This window comes from Pyrgilauda ruficollis, unplaced genomic scaffold (genome assembly GCF_017590135.1).
Source record: "Pyrgilauda ruficollis isolate IOZ18807 unplaced genomic scaffold, ASM1759013v1 scaffold25, whole genome shotgun sequence".
Taxonomy (NCBI): Eukaryota; Metazoa; Chordata; class Aves; order Passeriformes; family Passeridae; genus Pyrgilauda; species Pyrgilauda ruficollis.
Window position 1 is genome coordinate 11214655 of NW_024523822.1, and position 27536 is coordinate 11242190.

At 39.6% G+C, this 27536-nt stretch overlaps 1 protein-coding gene and 1 long non-coding RNA gene across 6 annotated transcripts in view; one reads left to right on the forward strand and one right to left on the reverse strand.

The window, feature by feature from the left end:
• Nucleotides 1–27536, forward strand: part of OXR1 (oxidation resistance 1) — a 257574-nt gene that overhangs the window by 14769 nt on the left and 215269 nt on the right. For 2 of the 5 annotated variants that reach the window (XM_041470770.1, XM_041470775.1), the window contains exon 2: nucleotides 18382–18460. In XM_041470770.1, coding sequence (XP_041326704.1) covers nucleotides 18444–18460 — 17 coding nt within the window. In that variant the 5' untranslated portion in view covers nucleotides 18382–18443. Of the gene's footprint in view, nucleotides 1–18381; nucleotides 18461–27536 lie in introns of those variants that run through there. The other 3 variants (XM_041470768.1, XM_041470773.1, XM_041470771.1) reach the window with 2 other exon arrangements.
• On the reverse strand, nucleotides 11255–13386 carry LOC121355388. Its single transcript, XR_005955414.1, has 3 exons — nucleotides 13334–13386; nucleotides 11723–11870; nucleotides 11255–11419 (listed from the first exon to the last, which is right to left on the reverse strand). It is a non-coding gene; the product is annotated as an uncharacterized LOC121355388 (long non-coding RNA).

The window sequence follows — 27536 nt, forward strand, 5'->3', positions numbered from 1 at the left end:
CTTAGAATTTTTCTAGTCTGTGTTTTAGTGAATGCTCTGATGTTGATATCTTGAGTCATTCAATATACATGTTCTTTCAAGTGCTTAGGATAAAGCCTGTTTTAGATGTGTATTCAGTGCAACCTACATTGTTCCATTCATCTCTGTGCTTCTTCCTCTGCTCAGAATGGAGTGGGTATAATTTTGGCAGCAAGATTTCATGCTACTTGTTGCTCATAAAGTTGAAAACTCCATCTGGAGAAGATACTAATCCAAACTGTTATTCTGGTGCAGTTTGTTTTGAAGTTTTTTGTTTCAAATTGGGACTGGGACCTGGGACCAGTGGTATGTTAGATAAAGAGGGACTCCTTTGGAAATCTTTTTTAGTATATTTAGGTGTGTACATACAGTTTCAGACTGCTTCATGTCCAAGCTGATCTATTTTGTCTTGAGTATGTTTGTGCCTTTCTCTCTCTCTCTCTCTCTCTCTCTCTCAAACATGTTAATTTTCATGCGGATTCATCAATTTTCTTAATTTTTTTTTTTATTTCACAAAGTCAAAAATAAAATTGCTTTGACCTAGATTTCTTGCAAATTCTTTAGGTTCTATTGCACGTACTACTTGGAAATTATAGTTCAGTTTGAATGGGAAGGTTTAAGTTTTTTCTAATTGCATTTTAGCTGTCAGATGAAGTATTGTGTCTAGTATTGTGTGAAATGTTGTTTCTTCTATATGCAATTGAAAGTTGGTAATTTAGGCTCAGCCTTTTGTGAGCAATTTTTTACAATATTTAAAATTCCTGTCATATAACAGAGGATCACTGTGAAGTATTCATGGAGGGAATAGCTTCTTCTGATGTTGCTAGATTGGTCTTGAGATCTTGTTTCTAATTAACAAAAAGAAGCCCAGAAGCATCCTTTCATATCAGGAAGAAAACTAGGGAAAAATGTAGCACTGAGATAAGGCAAAAAGAAAAAAAAAAGGAGAAGTTCTTCAGCAGAATCTTGAAGACAGTCTCGTGAGTTGCAGTTTTTAATTTTAGATTTAATTTTCCTTTGTAAAGTGCTTAGGAAAAATAAAAAGAAAATAAAAGATAAGACTATTTTTTCAGGAAGAATGATCTCTTCTAATCTTTACCTACATATGGCTGCTGCAAAATACAATAGTTAGGTCATAGACACATAGCAGCAAATAAAAATGTAATAGCTTAAAGATAAGCCTAATCACAGACAAAATCTGATACTCAGTAGTCTCTGTGAGTGGCTTGCTCTCTTTCCTCACAGTCTCGTGGGAGTGTGTCCCTTCTGTAAAATCTTTCTGTTTTCCAGATTTTGCCTACCCCTCCTTGGGAAACTGTGATTTCTTGCAGGGATGCCTGCTAGGAGGTCCCTCTGGGAGCAGGTGTGGACCCAGAGCATGTTTCTGCCACCATCACTTGCCATCTGGGCTGCTTTATTCACCTGGAGCTCACATTCTTAAACATATGTACTGATATTTGTTCACTTCTATTTTCTCTCCCGTGTGTATTTGTGCATTCATAAACCAACGTATTTTGAACAGTGATGGTTTGCATTCTCTAACCCAGAAGTAGACTAAGGGCTTAGAGGAAAGGATATTTAGTTTATTACAAGGCAGAATATGTGAACCAAATTTTTCCTAAGTTCTGTGTATATGTAATATTGAGTCTTTAATTTCTATCTTCTGCACCCTTAATTTAATCTTAGTGAAAGGAAGGATGTCAGTTCTAAAAACTACATTTAGAGCTGTGACAAACAGCATTCACTGCAAAATGGGATTTCTGACAGAAGCAAATATGCTTCTAAACAGTAGTTCTGCTTCCCAAAAAGGCAGAACCATTGTAACACCCTATGATGGGGTGACAGGCAGGGCAATCCAGGCAATCACTGTAATTTGCTACATATACTTAGTCCTGAATGACTTAAAGTAATTATCTCCATAAACCTCCATAAGTGGGCTGTGCCCCATACTAGATTTATGCATTTCAACATGGTGGTTCTGTTTATTCATTGCTGGCCAAAGAGATTCTTAATTCCGTTTTGTATACATACATATGCTGAAGGCCTTAGTTATTAATAAAATATAGTAAACTATTTTTTCAACCTTCAGAAATCCATTTAAGCTACAGATGAGATTACAGTTGATGAGCCTGGATAGGTGAGTTGTGATTCCTATATAGCTTTTTGGAAATATTGTACACATTCTCCTGTAAATTCAGGAAATAGGCAGGCAGCTCTTAGTGAAGTTTACAGTATCTAAAACAGGGATTGATTTGTATTCTTTGGGCTATGTTCTTTAGCTATGTCAGGATGATAAACAGAAACTCCATGTTAATCTGACTTAGTAAGGAGCTTTCAGGATGCAAGTTAGCAGATTTGTAATCTGCCTGTTTGTAAACAGATACAGTTTTTGACCTTGCTCATTGTGGATGTGCTTCATCACTGCCTCTTCAGAAGAGCATAACGCATTTTCCCCATTACCTAAATTGCACCAAAAAAAAAAAAATGGAAGCCAGAGCTTTCTGCCACAGATTTCTCAAATAACTGCATTATCCCACAGCTGAGGGCCTAGTGCTGTTTTCATGTTCTTATGCAATGCTTTTAATCCTCAGTGATCAGCATCCTTTAAGAATTACTGTCCAGTTTTTCACTCCCATTATTTTTATGGGCTCACAGTACACATACACTTGTGCTGCTTAGAAACCACTGTGTGAAATAAATTGATTAATAACAAGCTGTATTTAAGTGTTCCACTGCTGGGTCTGTTGTCTTTTTCTATTACATTTTTTTATTCTTGTTTTTATTAGGCAAAATAAATCATGCTTGTCATTTAGTTGGCTGAAAAAAAGTGAACACCAAACTCTTAAATTCTACCTCTTTAAAGTGCTGAGTGTTAATTTGGCTTCTCAGTAGAGACTGTCTTGAGAGGCAGTATGACTATATCATAATTGTGTGAAAGCAAAACATCTGCAAGACTGAAGGAACATAAAGTAGGTTTGTTTCCTAATAAGGTACTTGAGAAGGAATTAAAATTATTAAAAAGATGTTACTGCTGTGACATGTAAAATAATAATCCAGTGGCTTGCATCTTCCATTTCTCACACCGAAAGCAGAAGTTACTTAGTGGGAATCTCAGAGACATCTCATCCTTGGAAGTTTGCTTGCATAACTTTATCTTTCTAAGATTAAGCCAACCAAAAAGGTGTCAGGTTGGGTAATACTGTGGAGATTTTACCAAGAAAATAGGACCAGATTTCACATTTTGCATTTTCCTCAACCCAGTTTATACCCTGTCAATCATATCTATTCTTGTGTCAGTGGTGCTTTAGTTTGGCAGTGGGGTGATAGTATTCCTGTTGCCTTTTCTATGAAAAGTTAAGTCCCTGGATAGCTTTTCCTACTGTATGCCCATTCAGAGTATCAGCACTTGATCCATGAATCCCAGCTGCAGAGTAAGAGTGTAGTGGTGACTGTGGATCTAACTACTGCTGTGTGTGGCAACTCATTTTCCTTTTACATGACCTTTTTACCCCATGATTTAAAAATGTCAAATCCAGAAACAAGTAGCTAGACAGTGTGAATTACTCAGAAGTGCTGGCTGCAGCCAATTTCCCCTGCTAACAGAGAAGTAATCAATTTATTCTTTCTTCTTTTTTTAAACTAAAAGTATACCTGAAGCTGACCAAAGAGCACATGGCTAAGTAATATCTTTATCAGAAGAACTTTTAATTGATTTTATATTAATTTATTTGTGAAGTCTCCCAAAATCTTGCAGGAGCTTTGCTTATTTCTTTGTGCTTAGTGAACTCCTGCATCTTCCCAAAGTAAAAGAGTAGGCTCTGATGCTGGAGACTATTGCACCACTGCTAAGATGGCATGCTGCACATCCTGTCCTGGCACATTGTATCTTGCAATCAGTGGACAGATACTCTGTAAAGCAAAATTGAGTAACTCTATAGCAGACTGAAGCATCTGTCTCACCTACTCCCTGTCTTGGCTTCGTGCCTCTTGCACTTGATATCAGAGTCGCCTTGCATCACTAGAAAAGCTTACAGGTTTCTGGAAGGCATTTTGGATCTTGACTTCAGGTGTTTTAGTCCTTCACTGAATCTATCGTTACTCCATGTGGTAGAATGCCAGCTGCTGCCGTTTTAATTCACACTGTATAGCAACTGAGTTCCTTGAGGTGAGTGGAGCTGCTTAATTAGGAATAAAGCTGTAAACAGAGTTTCAGAATCTGATTCAAGGAAATCTGGAAGAGACTTACTGAGAAACAGGAGAATGTCTATCTTGCCAAGCACTACCTTTTTTGCTCACGTTCACGTGTGTGCACAAATACCCATGTGCACAGCACCTTTGTCTCTAATGGAAAATTTGCAGTCAGTTGCAATTTGGCTTAACATGCTGTACTATGGCCAGATATTCAGAGAAAGATTTTGGATCTGAGTTACCCATTTTCCTGCATAAAATTATTGGCTGTAAACCTTTTTGTTTTCTTTTTTTTCCTCAGCTAATTCTAATTAGTCATAAAGTGACTTCATGAAGTCACTTCTGACTAATGTCTCATGAAGTCATAACTGACTTCAATGGCTTTAAACTGAAAAAGAGTAGATTAGATAAAGAAGGAATGATTTTCTGTGAGGATGGTAAGGCATTAGAAGAGTTGGCCCAGAGAAGCAGTGGATGCCCTGTCAGTGGAAGTGTTCAAGGTCAAGTTGGAGGTGGCTTTGAGCATCCTGGTCTAGTGGAAGGTGTTGCTGCCCATGGCAGGGAGATTGGAGCTGGATGATCTCTTCAAGTCCTTTCCAACAGAAACCATTCTATGATTCTGTGACTTCAGCTTCTCCAGCCATTTCAAGTAAGTAAAATACATTCAGTGACAGATTGATCTGCCTATCATACAAGGAACTATGAAGCAGTTTGTTGTATGTTAAAGACCTAAGCGTTTCTTGCTTATATTCAGTTTCTCTTTTGGGTAAAAAAGATGTCATAAATAGCAGAGTTAAGGAGAGAATTGCAGAAGAGAGGTAAGCAAGCAATGACCAAATAAAAACTGCATAATGGAAGGAAACTTATTTGGGTTCCCTGAACATGATACAGAATGAAAAATGTTTACCAGCGTTCATGACTAAAAAGAGAACCAGGTCATTCTGCCTTTCTTCCCTTCCACTGCCACTGTAAACACTCCCTCCTAACAAACCCTTTCAAACAGTTTTGTGTTTTTAGGCATTATCTTGCACGTCATCATGCTACTACATGCTGCCTTCCCTACTGAGAAACTATTACAGCACGCTGGACAATAAAGGCTGCCTGCTGTGATGAATGCTGGCTACCCAAGGGCAATGACATCCCTCTTGACTCTACTTCTGAGTTGCTGACTGTGCCTCCCAGCTGACCTACATGAAAGATCTTAAGAATAAACTGATCCTCAGTTTTGTTATTCAGTCTTAGCTGGTGAAATAAATTTTTAAAAAATCCTAAAAAAAGAAATATGTTTAAAGTGTTAAAAAAAGAAAAAAACAGTTTATTGTTGTGTACAAAGTAACAAACTAACAAAATTCATTTTGTTAACAGGAGGAACTGCAAGTTAGCACAAATGGAGGAAAAATGTTTTTTTAGTCTTCTCTATACAGCTTGGTGACTTTATTTTTAATTTTTATTTTTTCTCAGCACTTCGAAAAATGTATTTCAACATCTGACTTATGTATGGTTGCTCCAAGCTGCTCATAAATAAAGCTGAATAAGACTTCTTATTGATCAGATTTTGATTTCTTCTCTCAGACAAAATAAACCCAAGAATGCTGCATTTATCTGCTTGTAGGAATATTCTTTTCATGTATTTAGATAATTGCAGCAGTAGTTTTATCAGTTCTTGACAAATTTGGAATTTCAAAGTATTTCTAAGAGTCAATTTCCTTCTGTTTTTGTTATCTCTTGCTTGATTTTTATTAATTTTACATTTAGCTTTTGGTTTGGTTGGTATCTTGAAAAATTTGCGATACAACTGTAACATTCTGATTATAAATATTTGGAAAAATCCTTTAGCTTTTGTTACATTATTTAGTTTTCAAATCTGAGCATCAATTCAATTATCCTACAATGTTTTCCTGATCTTCTGTGATAATGTGCAATGTTTTTGTTACAGTAGAGCTACACTAGGCATGTTTCCCTCTAACAGGTTGTTCCTAATTTTTTCAGAACCTACTATGCAACAGACATATTTGATTCCTCAGGGTGCAAAGGCAACCAGAATCACCTATTCATTGCTTGTGTCTTACTCCCAAAACCTGTAATTAAGTCTGACTTTATTGAAGCTGTAGACTCTTACAGGGTAGTGACATGGATGTGCAGGCTGTTGTCCAAACAGAACATCCCAATATCTAGAACCTGGAAAAAGCAGTGCTTTCCAAAGATTCTTAAACAGTTGTGATAAATTTTGATTTAGAATAACATGCCAGGAAAGAGATGCAAGAACAGTTTCACTTGCACACACTGTAGTGTCTCAGGTTTTTTAATTAGGTGTGCCAGGATTTGCAGCCTGCCTGCAGGTTTCCTGGTTTTCTGGCTTGCTGAAGGCTATGGCATCTCTACAACTGGGATTTCCTGGGCTCAGATCCCACTGTGGCATCTTTGCACTTTTTTAGGAGATACTCTCAATGGAGTCCTTTGAAGCTATTCCAAGAGTTGCATTTGACCCACTCCAGGAGATTTTACCCCAAAATCATTAGCTTGACCTCTATTCTTAATCAGCTGTAATCAGTTTCCCACATTATCCAAAATGCTTATTCTGGTTGCAAAATCCTGTAATACCTACATTACCCTTGACAAGGATGATTTTCAGTTTTTCCAGTAGCCATCTTTTGGAGTGCCAGGGATGTGCCAGGGCTACGATAGTCTTACCTCTTGTGATACTGTCTCCCTAAAGTCATCCTGGAAAAAAAGGTTGTGGATCCTGTGTTTGAAGGTAGTTTGGCAATCAGGGACCTGGTCTTCATTATAGTTAACTGATATCTGAGCAGCCCTTTCTCAAACCCTGCAGAACAACCATCTGTGTTTGGCGTACCTGGAACCCAGAGGGGCTGTCAACTGAGCTGGAGTGCAGATGGGGAATTTATCAGCACTTGAGAAAATGTAACCCTGAGACTGATGTCTCCCATAGAAGTTGTAAAAATTATAATCTGGTGATGTTATAAACTTCTTGTAGCAATAGGAATACCATTATTGGTGAATAGATGCGATAATTTAAACTGTGGAATAGGCACAAGTGTTTATATTAAATATCTGTAATTCCCATGTTTAGCCTTTTCATGGGAGGAGTTATATACCATGCACAATTTTCTTGGAACACAGTTTCAAATGCCAAATTAAGTATCTTATTTTTTATTAATAAACTATTTGATGTGAGTAGCCTTATGGGTTGTTCATTCCAACAGCCTATGTGGTCTGAGAGATGTTTTTTAATACTTGAAGGGATCATATTAATACTTAGCTTTAACTCTTTCTCTGCTCTGCTACCTTCCTAATAATAAATTTAACATGTCCAAATGCCAGATTTTGAACCTAGGACAAAGTTACACCGGGCACAAGTATAAATTGTGAGAGGAGTGGCTGGAGAGCTGCCCTGCAGAAAGGAATCTGGGAGTGCTGGATCTGGGGCAGGCTGTCAGTGGGAGCCAGCAGTGTGCCCTGGCAGCCCAGAGGGCAAACTGCATCCTGGGGGGCATCAAACACGGCATCACCAGCTGGGCTAAAAAGGGGATGATCCCACTTTATTTGGTGTTGATGTGACCTCATCTTGAGCACTGAGCACAGTTCTGTACCCCGCCATTTAAGAAGCCTGTGCAGGTGCTTGAATGTGGCCAGGGGAGGACAGCACAGCTGGTGAAAGGGCTGGAAGTCACCATCCTGTCAGGAGTGGCTGAGCACCTGGGGGCTCATCTGTGGTAAGCAGTGACAGGACTGGAGGGAATGGCCTGAGGTTGTGCCAGGAAGAGGATTAGGTCAGATTAGGAAAAAGGTGGAAATCAGAGGCTGGTTGGCACTGGAGCAGGCTCCCCAGGGAACTGGTCACAGCACCAGCCTGACAGAGTTCAAGCAGCATTTGAGCAGTGCTCTCGGGCACATGGTGTGACTTTTGGGGTGTCCAGGAGTTGGACTCAATGATCCTTGTGGGTCCCTTCCAACTGAACATGTTCTATGATTCTGTGGTCTGTTCCTTGTACCCATGGTAATAAAGCTGCTAGACAAAGTTATGTATGACACAGAGATCTGGCAAACTTGTAGCAGCTCAGGACTGTGCAAGACATTTCTTTAGCCTGGTCAAAGGCTACACTGCTGTTGCAGAATATGAGAGTCTGGTAGTCTTGATTGTCTTGATTTTTTTTTTTTTTTTTTTTTTTGGCATGGGGAGGGCAGTAGAGGAAGTAAGGTGAAAGCTGCAAGAGTAAGAGGCAAAAGGAGGCATAGAAAATAGAGAAATATCTTGCACTAGAATTGCATTCTAGTGCAATTCAGATAAGACATTTCTTATCTGAAGATGTAAAGGATGGAAAAATAATTTTAATGTATTCTTTGAGTTGGTTTGTTAGTACCAGTTCTTGGCCTGGGGACAGCAGAGGTTAACAGCAGTGCAGTATTTCCTGCACTTCTACATGACAGTGAACAGGGTGATGGTGGTAAAATATGCTGCATTAGGACTACTTGTTCTAGCTTTAGTGTCAAAGATATTTTAGCCCCACAGATGATTGATGGACTAGATTTTTTTTTTTTTATTTATTAGTCAAACCTTAACTCCCATGAGCTTAATGATTTCCACACTAAGATATATAGGGAGCTAGCTGAAGCAATCACATTAATAAATCCGTTTTGAGAAGTGTGATATATTGCTGAGTTCCAAGAATTTACGGATATGAGACAGGGAATGACTAGCTGTGTAGGAACTCTGGGAAAAAATCCTGAGAGAAGGACAGCAAACTGAATGTTAGTTGCTGATGTAGACTGATGAGAAAGAAGAAAAATACCCTAATGGATTGTACTAGCATTTCTATATGAAAGATATAAATAATTTCTATTTTACTCAGTTTGCATTGAATATCACCTCCAGTTTTGGGCATCCACAATGTGAATTGGGTGATCAGAACTGTGAATAAGGATGATCAGAAATCTAAAAAATATAATGTCTAGTAAAAAATTAATTTTAAGTGGATGTTTTGTGTCAAAAAGAAACACTGGGGACACATGGGAAAAGTACTTAAATACGTGAAGTGATTTTGTGAGAAAGACTAAGGAATTGTTCTCTGTGTCTGCTGGGAAAGTAACAAATAACAAACTTGAGTTGTGGCAAAGAATTCTGGTTTTGGGAACTATTCCATGGGGGGCCACGCTTTTCCTGGGGTCAGTGGTGGGAGACAGAGACCAGGGACCCTCAGATCCATGTGACAACAAAGCTTTACTGTTCAAACTTACTTCATACAGCAGGTTTGAAACACCCTGATCTAAACTCTGATCGGCCTGATCCCCACCCAGCCCGGCTTCCTGACCAGTCTGCAGCTTAGGGTGGAAGGTGATTGGTGAAGTCCTTGTGGAGATTTGAATCCAACCTGTCCCTACCTCATCCCAGCACTTGTTTTACCTCTAGGCTGGCTGAGGTTGAAGGTCTGATATGACCAAATTTATTTGGCAGCTACAAGTCAGCTGCAGCTGTGACAGGGAACAAATATCTAATGTTTAGAATCAGAAAGGATTTCAGATTGTACAATCTCCATCCTTTGAAGTTTTTAACAACAGGTTATAGTTAGGCAAATATATATTAGAAATGGCTTAAGTACATCATATTTTGCTTTGGACAAAGATTAAGCAATAAGTAGTCTCCTGATAACTTTTAACTATTTAGCACTCTTCTGTGTTCATTAAATTTCTGACACTCTTGTGATCCACTTATTGTTTGTTCTACCAAATAGAACCTTAAAAGTTGAGCATGTTCTTCACTGAGCATATCCTTGGACGGTTTCAGTTTTGGGGTACTCCTGGTGGGGTTTTTTGTCTCTATTTTTTGCTGCCTTTGTAAAATAAATAAACGTGTCTTCTAAGAATAGTATCCTCTGTGAGAGTTAATTTTGTAACTTCTGCTTGAAAAGAAAAACAGTAGAACTTGTCTGTTGATCTTTAGGAGTGGAAAGTTAGAACTGTGGCTTCAGCCAGTGTTTTTCAGGGCGGTACTGAGAGAGAAATTAGTGACAAATTGCCTTTAGAGGCCACAGTCACACATGAGCCTTTGTGTCACGATAAATCCACCTTAGCTACAGCTGTGCGTGAGGGGGTGAAAGCTGCATAGTGCCAAGAAGTGGAATACTTTAGGTATTTACCAAATTGAAAGGGTAAACTTTGATCTAAAAGACCTCTTTACTAGTTCCTACAGATCTAGCCCAAAATTTTGGTCTGAGAGTGGCAGAGTCTATAGGCAGCAGCACTCTTGGATCTGATTCTAGCTGAGAACTTCACTGTACAGCTTTCATCTTCAAAAGGAGCAGAAGCAGAAAGCAGCAAAACTGGATGTATATAATTTGTGAAAGGAAAATAAGGTACTGTAAATATTTTTTGTTGTCATTTCTGTATTTGTGACTTTCAAAAGATAAACCATTAATGTCATTAAGTGAATGGCAGTGAGACAACCACAGTGATTATGAATGAAAGGGATATTTTGGTGTTGGTAACATAGGAATAAATAGATGGACTTGGCAGCTGATTAGGGGAGACTTAGCAAATTAACTGAGAACAGCTTTATTTAATACAGTTAGGAAAACCTGCATTATCAAATCTTGGGGTATAATCTTCAACCAGCTAGTGACTAAGCACAAATACTCTTCACATTGTATTGAATAAATGTCATTCTTTTTATTCTCTTCTTTTTGAATAACAAGCTAAACAAAATGAAAGTGTTTGAGTGTCTATTTAATAAGAAATTGATATATTGAAATCACTATTTCTCTATAGTTAAGTGACATCTTTGATTTAGATATAAGTAATTACCACTGGAGCTGTAGCTAAAATGAAAATCATTATCATAGCATTATTTAAAAGTCAAAATTTGAAGAACAGAATCTATGTATTCCTAAGATGAATCTACTACTATTGTTGTCTCTAGCTTCTGTAATTTGGTACAACCCACCCCCCCCACCCCTCCCCCCGTTATGCCTGCTTTTACAATAATAGCTAATAAATTCATGTACTTGACATATTCTTTTTTATGTATCTGAGTTGTACTCACTCTAGTCTCTTGAATTAGTTCAGATAATTACAGCCAAAGCTTATCTTCATTTCTCTATCCTCCAGAAGTTTCTACCTTGGTTTGGCTGACTGGAGACTCAGGTCTGTACAGTTCTGTGCCCTGCTGCTGATCACATTTAGCTGACATTTTTTTATTCTGAGGAGAGAGGGTGTTTGTCTGTTAAAAAATACAATGCTTGTGAAATACTGGATTACCTTACAGTGCCACTACATTTCATAATAGAGCAGAAGAGTACAGAAAAGAGCAGTTCATCAGCTTTGGTCCCAGCAATTGTCTTATCTCTACATCTTTATTTATATGGAATTACTTATGATCCCTGCAGTCCTCCCTCTGCTGCTGTAAATTATATAACTGTGTTATATTTTGTCTGCAGCATATGGAAATCTGATACATTTTCTCAAATGCCTTGTAATCAGACAGAAGTAAAACTGGGTTTACCTGGCAAGGTAGTGGGGAAGTTGCAGGGGTGGCTTCCCTGAGATGACATCAGGAGCCATCCCAATGTCTCACAGAGCTGGCTCCAGATTTTCCAAGGTGAACCTGCTGCTGCTCAAAGCTGAGCACATCAGTGATGCTGGTGGTGCCTCTGTCATAACAATTATAAGAAAGGGTAAAAAAAGCTGTGGGGCAGCTGTGAGAGAGGAGTGAGGGGAAAGAGAGAGGAACAGCTTTGTAAACACCAAGATGAAGAAGGAGGGGGAGGAGGTGGTCTGGGTGTTGAGCAGAGTTTCCTCGCAGCCTGTGGAGAAGAGCAGAAGAAATTAAGCTGCTCCTCCCCAGCCCATGGGGAGCCATGGTGGAGCAGCCAGTGGAGAGCCCTGGCACAGCAATGCAAGCTCTGAAGGAGGCTGCAGCCCGCAGACAGCCCAGGGAGAGGAGCCCAGGCTGGCACAGGTCTGCTGGCACAGGTCACAGGACCTGCAGGGGTCCCCTGCAGGGATCACAGGTCACCCTAGGAAAGGACCCACCTTGGAGCAGTTCATGAAGTGCTGGCTCCTGTGGGAGGAACCCCACCCTGGAGCAGGAGCAGCTGAGATGAAGCATTTTGGGGTGACCACAACCCCTATTCCTCATCCTCCTGTGCTGCCTGAGAGGGGGGACAGAAGTCAAGAGTGAAGTTGAGCCAGGAAAGAAGGGAGGGTGGGAGAAACTTTATCAAGCTTTATAAATCTTTGTAAATAAAGAAAAATAATGAAAACCTGACCGGTCCTGGCTACTGCCTGTGAGTCTTTTCTGTATTCATGCCGTTTTCTCCACACCAACTGCTTAATTAATAATGAATAATTGATGGACCAGCAATTCAGCAATTGTGCCTAGAGAAGGACAAGCAGTTTTTAGCAGTCTTATCCCCATCTCCCCCATTTTAGATTTCCAAGGAACTTCGATTTTAAGACCATCTAAAAGATGTAGAAAAATGTCCCTTTATCCTGAAATCTTAGGAAAGGAAGCTTTATGTGCTACCACAAAGGTGAAGAAGGGTTAAATACCCAGGGCAAATGTTGGGGTTTTTTTTCCTGTCTTTTTCTCCAATTTAAAAATCAATACATTTCTTTAGCATGCCCACAGAGATCATGCAAAGAAATTATTTCCTATTATAGTAGTTAGGGTTTGTCTTGAATTGCCTACAGGCAGAGGTGAATGATCTAACAGGGAATGCGTGATAGAGCACAGCTACACTGCACTGAATATATTGTGTGGATTTAGTGACAGAAGCTACACCTGCTGTTTCCTTCAAGCAGAAAACAATCTGTTATCCTGTATCCTATATCCAAATATATTTGTTCCAGCATTATATTTTAATGATCTCAGCTTCAACCATCGTTTCACATCCCCTTCTATGTTTTCCCTTCTTTATACCTAGACTTGTAGCATCACAGGATAACTCAATTTGGAAGTGACCTCTGAAGGATTCTAGCCCGTCCTCCTGCCCAGAGCAAGGTCAGCTGTGAGGTCAGTCCAGGTTGTTCAGAGCTTTATTGAAATAAGTTTTGAGACACTCGAATGAGCGAGGCTGCAGAACCTCTCTAGGACATGAGGTTCAATGCTCACCTGAACTTGCTCCAGTTTATCAGAGTCCTTCTTGCTTCAAGGGCAGGCTGCAGAACTGGACGCAGTACTTCAGGAAGGGTCTGATGACGTCTTAATAAAGCAGTATGATCCCTCCCCTCTGTCTGCTGGCCAGGTTCCTGCTAATAAAGTCTGGAATGCTGTTTACCGTCTCTCTGCCTGAACACGCTGCTGACTCATGCTCAGTTTGCTGCCCTTCCAGCCAGGCAGTGCCATGCCTATGCCATTGCAAGAGTTTCTCCCTTCCCAAATACAGGGCTTTGTATCTGTCCTTGCTGAATTTCATGAGAACCCTGTCATGCCTCTAGCCTGTCCAACGCTCCCTGGGTGGCAGCCCTGTCCTGTTGTTAAGCTGCACCCAGGGAAATATAGATTGGATATTATGAAAAAGTTTTTTATGGAAAGAGTGATAAAGTTCTGGACTTTAGAACTTCTGGAGTTTAGACTTCTGGACTAAAGTTCTCCCCCTGCCTGGGGAGGTGGTGGAGTTGCCATCCCTGGATGTATTTAAAAACAGACTGGATGTGACACTCAGTGCCATGGTTTAGTTGAGGTGTTAGGGCTGGGTTGGCCTTGATGATCTTGAAGGTCTCTTCCAACCAAGTGATTCTGTGTGTGAGTCTGTGTGATTATGACCATATAAACTGATCTCCCCTAATTTGAGGCCATCTGCAAACTGGATGGTTGTGCATTCCATCGCCTTCTCCAGGCCTTTGACAAAGATCCTCTTGTGTAATTCTGTATGAACATCATTTGCCATATTTTTTGCTATAATACAATTGTTTCTTAACTGAAAATATTTTTATTCTTGATCCTTGTGCTCAGATTTGCATGGCTTTAAGCAGTCAGAGTGAATCTCTGTAAATTATACTTAAATATATCTGGTGTAAATGAAAAGGTTTGCTGAGATTTTGTGCCAGTTTTAGTGGCCTCTTTAAGACATTTTAGAAATCATTATTGCTGTTAAGTCATAGCTTTCAGAATTTAGGTCCAAGCAGATAAATATATATATATATATTTCACATCTGCTTCCATGCAAAGTGACTGTTCACAGGAAAGTGAGGGTGGTTTTCCAAGGCTGTTGTGCCACTTTGCCCTGAGGACAGTACCTTCCACCAAAGAGGGAGCAGATTCAGCTGAAAGGCAGCAGTTGACACAGGTACCCTCAATAAGCCAGAGAAATGCTGTGGGAAACATTTCTGTGCAAAACCAAAAACTTTCTGTGCAAAGGAAAAAGAGTCCAAAGCTTGAATTAGTGTTTCATTTAATATATTGTGTTACTGTATCAGTCCTTTTTTTCCTTTTTTTTCCCCAGGAAGGGTAGTTGTGTCTGGAGGAAAAGGAAGTTGATGAGAGCAGCAAAGTTTCTGCTGAGATAGGGAGCAGTGCTGCATTAATGGTTGAGCTTGATCTTAAAGGGTTTTTCCAACCTAAACAATTCACTGATTCTGTATACGACACCTTCCTCTTCCAACTTCTGCACCACTCACCTTCAGGGGAAGGGAACCTGCTTCAGCTACTCATCAGTTTTATACCTGTTGGTTTCCCTCAAATAGTCCTGTTTCCTGAGAACTTCAGTACCTTATATCAATCCTTAGCATTTTCATTTATATCCAAAAAGAGACAGAAAGCATCAGAGCCCTTCAGTTAAAGTTCTTGCAAACATAAAGGCAGTCCTGCCTACTAATGTAAGATGTTTGTGAATTATGTTATTTACTGGAAATGGAAAAGATCATCAAATGATTGAATAAATTTGGCTTAAAATTTTCCATGTCAAAGTTCCACTGATGCTCACGGGATCACAAGCAACTGTGCCATTTTTAAATATGGGAGCTGGACTTCTAGGTCACAACTTAAATACCTCTGAAAATTGGATTCTTGAGTTTGAACTTTGTTATTTCTAAGTGAAATGGAAAGCCTGACTCAGATCTCTTAGCACATTTGCACATTTAGGCTCCATGTTGTATAATCAATTGTCTGAACGGCTTGAGACAATTAATACGTGCACTGGGGCAGAGGCTGAGTTGCAATCCTTAATCTCATCATGTTTCATCTCTGAGCTGCATATCTGACAGTACAGGCATAGCTTCTGGTTAGCCTGACAATCACAAACAGGGAACTGGACTGTGACTTCTCAGAACATGCTGGGAGTGTACATGCCCCAAAACCATTGATTTTCAGTTGGAGTGGGCACTTGGCCTACTTAAAGCCTTCAGAAATTCCCAATCAAGACAAATAACTGGAAGCAGGCATTTGTTATGCTCTCAGTATAGAGGGACTGGTTTTAGTAAGTGGCAGCGACAATAATTGCATGGGAAGGAAAATGTACTTCAGGCTGATGATACTTGTGCTTCTTGCCCAGCTGCAAGGCTGTGATTCTGGAACAAGAGGGCATGGAAAGGAAGAAGGAGGTTCCCTTCCACTCGTTGCAGCTGTACAAGTTGAGGAGACACACTGAAACAAACAAACAAAAAAAAAACCTACACAAACCAAAAAAGAAAATGCTTTAAGAGCAGCTGGTAAATTGAGACAAAAATGTCATTGCCTCAACCCATAATGAAATATAGTGCTGTGAAAATGCTGCTTCCTCATCTGGAAGTAACAGGCCATTTCACCTGGTGTCATTTTATCTGATCTGACATGGAGACGTGAAGTCCCCCAGAGCATCTTACAAATTTAGAAGGGAGTTTGTAGACAAAAATTCTCCTGTCAGTCAAGATCATGTAATCGCAGCTTCTTCCTGATGGACAAAACTTTTGTGTTTAGATATTACATTTACATTTAACAAATCAACTAAACTAGGATAGAATGTCTGAATTTGCCAGCTATTTTTGCTTTACACGGAACACTTGAGAGAAGGGCAGAAAGGTTGCACTAGCATCAATACTACGCCCTGTGAGGGCAGTGGGTGAGTGCAGTGGCAATCACAAGGGAGGTGAACCAGGGCTGGGAACTGCTGCATTCTCGTGGGAAGGATCTGGTGGCAGAAGCTTCAGGCTGGCAGGGCTGGCACATGCCTGCACTTTCCAGATGCTACTTAGCTGCTCCTTAGGCCCTGGTGGACCAGAGTGCTGTGAACAGGTGTTGCAAAAGTGGCTTGATTTGAGGAGCTGGGAGGATGCAGGACATCCAGAGCACTGCCTGGGCTTCTCGTCATGGTTGCTCTTCCCAGTTTGTGCAGCATTTTGAGTCTCTGCTTTCAGTTCTGCTGGGAGCTGCTTCTGGCTGCTCCTGGGAATGGCTGAATCAGGCTTTGGGAGGGTGAAGCTCTCGGGGAGCAGCAGTGTCAACCTTGTCCCAGCAGTCAGCACAGCAGAGACACGCAGCATTTCTGCTCACACTTGTCTACAGTAGTGTGGAGGGGGTGCAGGGGTGGCCTCAGCACCCCACAGGGCACATTCCCTGTCACAGACAGGTGCTAAAGCCCTTTGCATGTTGGAGCCCTTGACTTGGGTCACAAGGGAGGCTGATACTGGCCTGTGTGGGGCTGCAGAGCCCCAGGGGCCTCTCCTGGGGACCCCCACACTGAGTGAGGCACTGCCTTGCCTGGGGAAGGAGCTGCTGGAGGGCAGTGCTGCCATTGAGGGGGTCCTGTGCAGGCTGAAGAAATGAGCTGGCAGGAATCTTACAGGAATCTTCAGCAAAAGCATGTGCAAGGTTTTGCCAGTGGGGTGGAACAACCTTGTGTAAAAGGATGGGCTTGGATACATTTCATCAAATGCCTGGGAGGCAGGGGTACAGAAAGGGATCTGAGGGGCCCAGTGAACTGCAATTTACATGGGAACCAGCAGTGTGCCCTTACAGCAAAGAAAGTCACCTGTTTCCCTTGGCTGCTTGGGCAAAAGCTTAGCCAGCAGGTCAGGGGAAGATCCTTGCCTTCCACTTGGTATTTGTGAGACTGACTGTGGAGCACTATGTCCAGTTTGGGCTCCCCAGAAAGAGAAGGATGTCAGCTTATGGAGACCAAATGAGCCGGCCAGGGGACTGTAGCAAATGGCATTCAAGAGAAGGCTGAGAGAACTGAATCAACTCAGGGTCAGAAGAGATGATAAGAGACCACCTTAGTACTGTAAACAAGTACCTGAGTGAAGGGTGTAGAGGAGACAGAGCTAGATTTTTCTTGGAGGTATGATAAGGGGCAGTAGACACATGATATATAAGAGTATATATGATATAAAAGAGTATATGATAAGAGGCAGTAGATATAGGGTATAATATGGAAAAGTCTGGTTAGTTGTTAGAAAAAAAAATTTTACCATGGTGGTGATGAGGTACGAGAACTGGTTTCCAGAAGAGGTTGTGGGCATGTTCAAGACCCAGGCTGACACACCCCTGAGCAAAATGATCCAATTATACTTGCCTTGAGCTGAAGGCTGGACTAGGCACTTTCTCCTGACCTAATTATTCTAATATTCTGTAATCTCATATTTTAATGTAAAAGTTGGAATTTCTCTTTGTAATAGTAATGGTAATAGTAATAGTAATAATGATATTTCCTGAGGCTTGTGTTACGTAGACCCACACCAGGAAATTTCTTATTTATAATAAGGTTTTCTTTCTGAAAAAAATACTAATTTACTGAGATAGTCATTCAAAAAATTGAGCATCAAAACACAGTTAAGATATAAATTTATATAGCTTTGTTCAGACTGGAAATTCAGAAAGACCTGTTTAGCTACTTTAAAGCACATGCATTTTGCTTGGGCACACGAATTTCACTGTAAGAAGCAAGGACTTTTAGATGTTGTACTATCATATAGTATTATGCCTAACTCTTGTTGAGTAACTGCTCTAATAATGTCAGGTTTAAGCCCTACTAGGAGGATTTAGTCTTAGGGTTTTTTTTAACTTTTATCTCATGTTTCTTAGCCTTTGCATACTTTTGCTAACCTTTTTATTTCTGTAAAATTGCCAGCTATTCTCTGAAGTTTCACTTGAAGACGTTTATAATGTGTATTTATTTTTCAGGATATTAAAATCAAGGTTCTGAGTTTCTTGATTTAAAAATATCTCTTTTTCTTCTCATCTAGGTCAATATAAGCAGCCTGTGCAGAGCACTGCATTCATAAATGTGAAACAAGCCCGCACCATCATGTTTGGCACTAAGAGGTCAGTTTCTACCATTTTTGTTATACTTTTCATCTCAAAAAACCAAAATAGTATGGCTGTTGTGACTAATCTGAAATTTTTATATTTTCTACAAATATTGTTATGCAAAACACATCAGCTAGATCTGTTACTTTTTCTATTATAATGGTTAGGTTTTCTTTGCTGTAAAGCTCTGGTCTACTTTGTCAGGTAGGAGGAATGCAGACCAGGTAGCCTAAATGGCAAATAGAATCCCCAAGGCAAGAATGCCAAATGTATAATGTGTAAGAATGCCACTGCACTAGTGCTGGAGGACATCCCTCCTGCTTTCTAGTATGGAAGACAGCAAAGCACAATGTAAGATAGATTCTTTTCTGTCATTTTAGGGAGTCTGTACTGATATAAGGTAGTGTCCATCTGTTACTCTCTGTGATTCAATGTCGTACCCTAAATGTCTCCAAAAAATTGACAGTTTTGAGTCCATGGAATCTACTTCCTGTGTCTTTGATAAGCATCAGGTACTCTTTATCTGGCATCAGACAATGTGCCCCCGCTTCCCCCCAGCTCCTGCAGCCACAGGAGCCCTCATGGCACCCTGAGGTACCCGGTCAGGTTGTAGCTACTGCACCTGTGGTCTCCTGCAGGGCAGTGAGATCTCCCTGCCTAACAAAGATACTACAAACCATTCCCCTCATTGTGAACTCCATGTTTTTCGTGCTTGTTGGCAGGCTTTTGGGTTTTTAGTAGAAGCTAGTCAAAGGCTTCAGCACTTGTGCCCCAGTTGCATGGCAGCCTAGTGAAATGTTTGCCCTGGAGAAACACCTCACTCTTCTGAATTGTTGCGAAGAGGGCTGCCTTGCCCTTCCTTAAGGGGCACACATGAAGAAGCATCTTGCATGTCTGCATGAGTCAGAGGTGGCAAATGATAAGAAAAATCAGCTTGGTTTTATAAGGGGCACACATGAAGAAGCATCTTGCATGTCTGCATGAGTCAGATGATAAGAAAAATCAGCTTGGTTTTCTGAAGCTGCTGCTTGAGTTGCATGAGGCTTCAGTGTGAGCTGCAGCCTTGCTGGAGTCAGGGCGCTGCCGGGGGCTCCCCGTCCTCCTGTGCTCCGCTCACACGGCCGAGACTTCAGCAGGGGGTTTTGAGTCTGCCTGAAGTGGATTGGCAGCCAGCTCCACACTGCTACCTCGTATACAAGATGCAAATGCAATACATTTTTAGGGTATCTGTCCAGTAAAAGAAAACTTTGTTTTTTTAGATAAGGACAGAATCTGTTGTTTTGTCAGTGTGGTGAGTATGAGATAACTGCTGAAGAGGGTTCAGTAACAATTAAAAACTTCCCATTTGAGGATTTCTACTTTCAATTAGTGGTCTCTGCAGAATATTAGCACTCAAGTAAATCAAAGACATTCTAGTAAGTGAAATAATTTATTACATCACATTATATTTTGGCCGGTTAGTTATTTTTGCCAGTGTGTAGTTTAAGCCCTTATGAACTCTCTATGGCCTGACCTAAACAATTTTTCCCTCCTAGGATCATCTCTTTATCTTTTCTTAGTGTTATAAAGCAATGGCAAAATTAAGAATTGTTTGATTGGTAGGCTTGAAATTTAATTTTTTTATCTTTTCCCTCACAAATTTAATCTTGTTTACTGTGCAAATGCCAAGTCCTCACAAAGAATATTACAGACCATGTGAAATTCTCTTCCCTACCAACAAACAAAGTTTTATGAAAAAAAGGTGCATTGGGGGAACAGAAGCTCATTTTTTCTCTGCTGTTCTGTGTTCTGCTGTGTCTCACTTTATGCAGACTGTTCTGAATCACTTGCAATAAAAAAAAGGAGGGAAAGAGTCACAGTGGACCTCCATAATAGCAGCCTTCTATGTGTAGACTGGGACATTACAATTACAGGTATTCTTGAGATTGGTACCATGTTTTAGTTAGGCAGTGATTGTCAGATATTCTGCTCTAACTATTGCAGTATGTTTTGGATTTAATTTTCATAGACAACTATTTATTGTGACCAAGAAAATCTTGAAGTTCTACTGATTATTTTTAAAGGCTGTAAACTCCTATAAATAAACTGCTCCTGTTGAGAGTTTTTGAAATCTTTTTTTGATACATTAGTTATTTTCCTAAAAAGAAATACTGTATTAATTTGGAAATATAATGAAGAACAAATCTATTTTTCTGGGGGAAAGGATAACTTAAGGTTTATTTTCTTGAAAAATTTGGTTTTAATTAGTTCTAATAATGCATTACTAATTATTATCTCCATGAAACTTTCCATGAAATTGTATGACTTTGACTCAAAAATGGAGTTATCTCCTGTCATCAGATCTTACAAAGTTATCAGGTGTATATAGTATCTCAACTGCTTTTTCATTGATAACATTCTCTTAATTTTGCATATAAAGTTAATTTTTAGTGGATAATCCCTGTTGGATGGGATGGTAAAAGTGACTCTCCAATCACAACAGCTTTGACAAACTTTGTATGTGAGGCAGATATTTCTCAGCTGCTTTATAAGAGATTGTTGCTAATGTGAACTGACAAAGCTAACAAAGAGGTGAATTCCTCTTAATTTCAGTTTAATTTGAGAGCTGATCCCATGGTTTTAAATGCTGAACTGTTGTTCTCTGTGTTGTTATTGTATTCTCCTCTCATCTGTTTCTCTATCGTGCTATTTTTTCTCCAATTACTTTAATCTGCAATAAACACCAGCATTGAAACAGCAGAGGCCAGTACATATACCAGTGAGTTCCTGTGTGTTGTATTATTCATGTTTTATACTTACTGCCATCTTTCAAGAGCAATTGCTGATACCATTCTCCTCATGTGGAACACAAAAGTATTTAAATAACTTTAAGGAAGGGATTTTTACTTTGTGGGAACCAACCTTATGTGCGGAAGATGCTCTGCAAAGAGAGACCCCAAATCAGTGCCTCCCCAGGATCTGCAAGGTCGGTCTTGTTGGAACCCTAGATACTAAGAATTTTAAACTTTCTGTGCTGAAAGGCACAGACCCACAAGAGAACACTGCATTTTACCTAAGACTGTAGAGAAGGCTTCCAAAATTGATTAATAACACTGGGATTATGGGTGTGTAATTAATTAGACGTGTGATCTCACAGAGTGAAAAAACTTAGATTTAAGATTTTAGTATATAGTAATATATGAGAGCCAAGATAGAAGGTCTGGGTGTCAACCATCCACTGTTATCATGCAGTTATCTTGCCTGCAGTTATTTCTGTTCTGCAGTTTGGAAACCTCATGTTGTATAGCTCATTTAAACTGTCTGTGCAACTGGAGAGTATTTCTCCAGTTTGGCATGCTCAGTTTTCTTTTCCTTCTCTAGCCTAGATTGGAGTGCTTCAAAAGATAGCCTAAGTGACAAATCCAGCCCTCAGAGCCAAGCCATTTGGTCCCTAAATGAGTTTAGCAGATTGAAGGAAGCAATTGTGAGAAGGAGGATGTGAGGAGTACAAGGACATTTCCTTGTGTGTGTGTGTGATAGTGCTCCGTTCCTGGAGCTGCAGCCACTTGTCCCTTTGTTAAGAGCCTTGCACATAGTATATGTTTTAGTTGGTCTTGCAGAGAATACCACACTGGTCCTGTAAGTCCACTAGTCCTGAGGGTCCACTAGTCCCCCTGGGTAGTTAGAAATTAGCTGCCATATCCAACTCTGTCTGTTTCCTGCAATAAGTATGGTGCCTCCTTCTCCTCCTCCTTTGGTTTGAACCTCAGGAAGGTCCATACAGCTAAGAGAGGCTCTTGTGTGATCTGCTGCCAGCATTTAGGCTGTTGAGGGCTAGTGTTACCAGGTTTAACAAAAACTATTTTGGAGAAAAGAAAAGAAAGGAAAGAAAGGAAAGAAAGGAAAGAAAGAAAGAAAGAAAGAAAGAAAGAAAGAAAGAAAGAAAGAAAGAAAGAAAGAAAGAAAGAAAGAAAGAAAATAGGACAAAAGGACTCTGATTTCTAGGGACTCTGATTGCCCTGATATGAGCTCAGCATTTTAACTGTACTCTTCTTTATGGAGAGCATTTTATTTATAGGGTGTGATTCCAGCCTGAGGCGCTGTGGCCAGTGCAGCTGGTAGCTTCTGCTGGGTGCTGATGGCTGGTTTGGTGCTTTGTGATGGTTGGCCAGGTCAGTCTTGGCCAGTGGTCCAAGAGTTTCATTACACAGCATTTGTTTCTGGAGGCAAATAGTTTTCTTTCCAAATTGTATTCCAATCAGCCATCCTGGAAAGCTACAGTCAATTTTCTTAGGCCAGGTCTGTCAGCAGCAATTTGAGTCTTGTGATAAATAGAAAACAAACCTCTCTTCCAGTGTCTAATCATATTGCCATGTTTATAAACTTAGATAATAGTTAAGCATGACAAATAGTATGATTGCTATAGGAGGATGATGAGATTTGGAAAGACACATCAGCTTTTTAGTCACTGACAATTACTGACTTTCTCATATCTGATTTTGATTAGAAAGTTAAGGAAATAATGTTTATTTATGTTATAAATTCCTGATATGAACAGACTGTAGTGTTTTCAAGATTATTTTCAAGATAATATAAGCCTAATTTCTTCTTTTCTTATAGTTGCAGGGAGACCATCTTTACACAGGGTTTCTAAATTTCATGGTTTTAATTGCATTAGACCTGGACTATTGCTGTGTTTGTTCTGATACCCCTGCCAGGTTTTAAAGCATGGCCTATGGATGCCCACAAAGCCCTGTCCATTACTTAACACTAGGACCATATGCCAAAGTTTTTTCTTTGGGATTTGTAAGTGTGCAAAAATAATTATCTGGTTTCACCCTAATTTTGGTGGTCACCATCCCCTTTCTTTTGCTTTTTAATTGGAAGTGACACTCCTTGAATGAAGCTATAACATACTGTGTGTCTCCTTCTCTGTTACAGAATTAACTTTTTTATTGCTGAACTTTGTTATGGTAGTGAACTGCAAAATAATATCTAATGACATGGATTCTTTTCAAGTTCACTACTGGCTCGAAAATATAGACTTTTAATTTCTTGCACTGTTTCATTGCTTAGGGATCTGCAGGCTGACTAATGTAAAATGATAAGGCAGCTGTGACACTGGGATTTTATTCAACCAGAACAGATGCAGTCTAGAATACAGATGTACATGGGCAGCACAGTGTGTAACAGACACAGACAGGGGTACAGAGTGGGGAACAGAGCAGAACTTGACACTGTGTAAGCAGTAGCCAAAACACTGATGTGTCACCAACAGTTTTTTAATCACAAATTCAAAACACACCACCATATGGTCTGCTGTGAAGAAAATTAACTGCATCCCAGTCCAATCCAGTACAATGTAAAAGCCCCAATCAGAGTTCATATGCTGAAGCCTAAGCTCCAATAGAATGATTGTATATCTAACACAAGATAGAAAATACATATTTTTAGCTTAAGTATCCATCCAATAAAAATTTTACTTTCTACACATACAAATAAAAGTCACAAAAACTTTTTACACAGTCGTGAACAGCTTTTAAAAATTTGCTTTAAGCAACTACATCCCTAATTAAAAAAAGTCAATCAATACCTGAATATATTGGATGTTTTAAGAAATGAAAATGTAAAAGAAAATTAAGTCTGTTTAATTTTTTCTTAATTGTTAATATGCTCTCAATTTTTTTTTTACAGAATTCTATTTTACAATAAGGCTCTACTCTGTCTTATGTAGAGCCTTTTAAAGGCATTTACATGAGATAACCACATAACTTGGCATGTATATTTTGTTAAAGTTGTCTCTATTTCTACACCAACTTCATGCTGTAGGTCTAATACTCAGAAGTATTTAATTATCCTAATTGTGTTTATTTGCTGTATCTTGAAGTTTCTGTAGAAGTGCCTGATCATTGCCTGCAGATTATTTAATGACAGGATTACACTTGCACTTCAGCTCTAACCTTTAATACCACAAGTTCCTTCTTCAAAAGGAAGAAGATTTCAAAGGCTGGCATTTGAAAATGCAAAAAGGACCTAACATCTTAGTAACAGGATTGGTTTTTGTTAGTTTGTTTTCTTTGCAGCGGAATGAAAAGTGTTTATTTGTTTCTCAGTTGACCTCAAGCAATAAATGTGTGAGCAAAACTGCAGACACCTTTCTTCATGTGGTTCCAGATCCCTTATGCTTTAGAAGATTCAGGAGACAGAGAATTTCTGAGCAAGACCTTAAGATATACTCTGTGTGTGGCTTGGCTTTTTACTTTACAGGGATGTGTTTCCTGTTACACCCTGTTCAAGTTCATGCAGAAGAGCAAATTGCTGCCTTTCCATAATCAGTGGAATTCTTTTGCTTCTATTCTAGAAATCAGGATTTCACATGAATTTTCTAATAATAGTCTTTAGCAAGAGTATGCAGGATGAGGAAAATGTTTTGTTTTTCTTTTTAAAAAGTGCATTTGGAGGAAAAATATGCCAAGATATAAACTGAAGGTCAGCCTTGCTGAATGATGAATTCAGTTGAAGGTACTCATGCCCCAATTCAGTCAATTCTTCAGGCACAGGAAAGCATGAAGAAATTTCCCAGGCAAGGATGAACTTTTCCTCATGCTCAGATTTCATGCTGAGCTTGGGCCTCAGTGCCCTGCAGATATCTCCTGTTAGTGGTATATATCTAGTCTTAGCAGAGCTGCTCCTGCTGGATTCTGGCTGCAAAAATAGCTTAGTAACATTTCTCTGATTTTCAGGAAATTAAGTCTGTAGATTAGAGAATTATTATTGCTGCTATATATGAAACTTACTCTCAAATTGAAACCACCCTTGTTTAATTCCAACTTCAATGTGAAAAGCACACATGACAATCAGCACCTAACAGAGCTAAGTGGCATCATCCAACCTCTGCTGCATTTTCATATGGAAGAATGGCTGCGCTGGTGGTCAGAAATACATTTTCTCTCAGGGTTAGCTTGCCAGATACATCTCTGAAGTCTTCTGAAGCAGAACTGGAACTATATAATGAAAACAGTTGCTGTGTCTTACAGACTTTTTCAGACGTTTCTGGCAATTACATGAATTCTCAGATGTCTCCCCTTTTTTAGATGCTTTTTAAAATCCCTGCCCACAAGGACAACACTGTATCAGAGCGAAAGGCAATCCTGTTTTTTATTTCTTAACAAAAATCCCAATATCCTGATAAAAACCAGATCTCATTTCACAATGTGATATGTCTGCATCCAGCTTGTATGTGTATAAAATCCCCAGGTTAAATTTTCAGCATGGTGAATAATAGATATCTGCACAAGTCCCATGCTTTGTTAATGGGATTTTTTTTATGCTGCACCCTGATACCTTTTTAAACACTCATACTGGTGATGTATTTTATTATGGTGTTACACAAGACACTTTGCTAAAGTGTATTCTGATTCTGTATTCAGCAACATGAATCAGTCCCAGGGAATGGGCCCAACTCACCGTCTGTGTCTGTGCTGTATTGCTGCAGATAGTGGTCATGGGCTGTTGCCTCCTTATTTATGTGGCCATAAATTGCCTGTTTTGCGGACACTTTAAAGTACATGAAGGAAAGCATCAGCACTGCTGACTTTCTGGCAGGAAGCCTAAGAGCAACTTGGTATGCCTTGTGTGCCTAACTAATGCCACTTCAATGGAAAGTTTTAATTAAGTGCATGTCTGTGTGTGCAGAGAAGAAATCAAAGGCATTTGGTAAGAAGAAAGTGTATCTGCTTCAGAGTCACTGAGGAGTAATTTGGTGGGAGCACTAAATGGCTTTCAATTAATTGGAAAATATTTTCTTAAAATTATAGGAAAGGACAAAAAATCAGTCTGAAGGGAAGACTATAACATTATTCTGTAGATCTAACCCATTTGCCCCATACTTGTTGTAAGATGTCATGGTAGTACAAGTTAGAGGAGTAGAGGTTGTAAAACTAATCTGATATGCTGGATTTTATTAAGCTTCCTAGTTGTAGCTATGAGAAGAACAATGGAAACTGGTTTGCCTGGAAACAGTATTTTTGAATCCTTTCTATAGCAGTTTCTAATCTTGCAAACATCCAAAAATTCATTAATACAAGTAAAATTTTTATAGCAAATATTTTATAACTAGGTAGCCATATTAAAATTCTAGCTGTTGAAATTGAACTTATCACATGGGAATTTTAGCCCTATTTCCTCATTCTCACAGTTACAGGAAAAAAGTGCACTCAGTTCTCTTCAGACTGTCTAGAGGGATTGCTTTTTATGAAAAAGAGAAGTCTTAAGGAGCAGAGATAATGCATTTACCACTAGATATGATCCATGATTTATTTTGGATAATGTTTGGTATATAATTTATTGTTCTAGCTACATTACAGCAAACCTCAAAGTGGACAACCCTTTTTTTTGTACAGGGCTCGTTGTGTCATATTGTATTTGCCTTAATCCCATATAATCTTTTTAAGGCCTTAATACGGAAAGCTTTCCACGCTTTTATCCATCTTTCAACCAAGATAGAAACCTGCTTGATTGCTCATTAATTGCTTTTTCCAGAAGAAATGGAGTTTTCTCAACACCTAGTCCGAAACTCTGCAACAAACTCTGTGAGGAGCTAGGGATCACCACACAGTCTTAACTTTTGTCCCTGTTTGATCTTCCATCTCTAATGTAGCTATGAGTTATTCTTTGCACTAAATAACCACGGTGAAAGAACAACAGTTAAGCCTTGTCATGGTGAGCTCTTTTGTTCCTCTCTATATGACATCTTAGTTTAAATGAATGTTCTCCTGTGAACTGTACTGTCTGATGGAAGCTTCCCCCATTCCCAAAGCCTCAGGTTTTTTTGTTTGTTTCTTAACATGGACAAGGTTATTTTCTGAATACAGAATTCTATGTCTGATTTCCAAATATCACAGAGATGTGACGGGATGACTCCTGGGACTGGAGTGTTGGAATGGAAGGATACATGCTCTGTAGGAAGGACAGGAAGGGAAGATGAAGAGGGGCATCACCCTTTTTATCAGTGACCAGCTGCACATGGAGCTCTGGGATTGATGAAGAGCCGATCAATGGCTTATGGGTCAGGACTAAAGGGAGGGCAGGGACAGGTAACATTATAGGATCT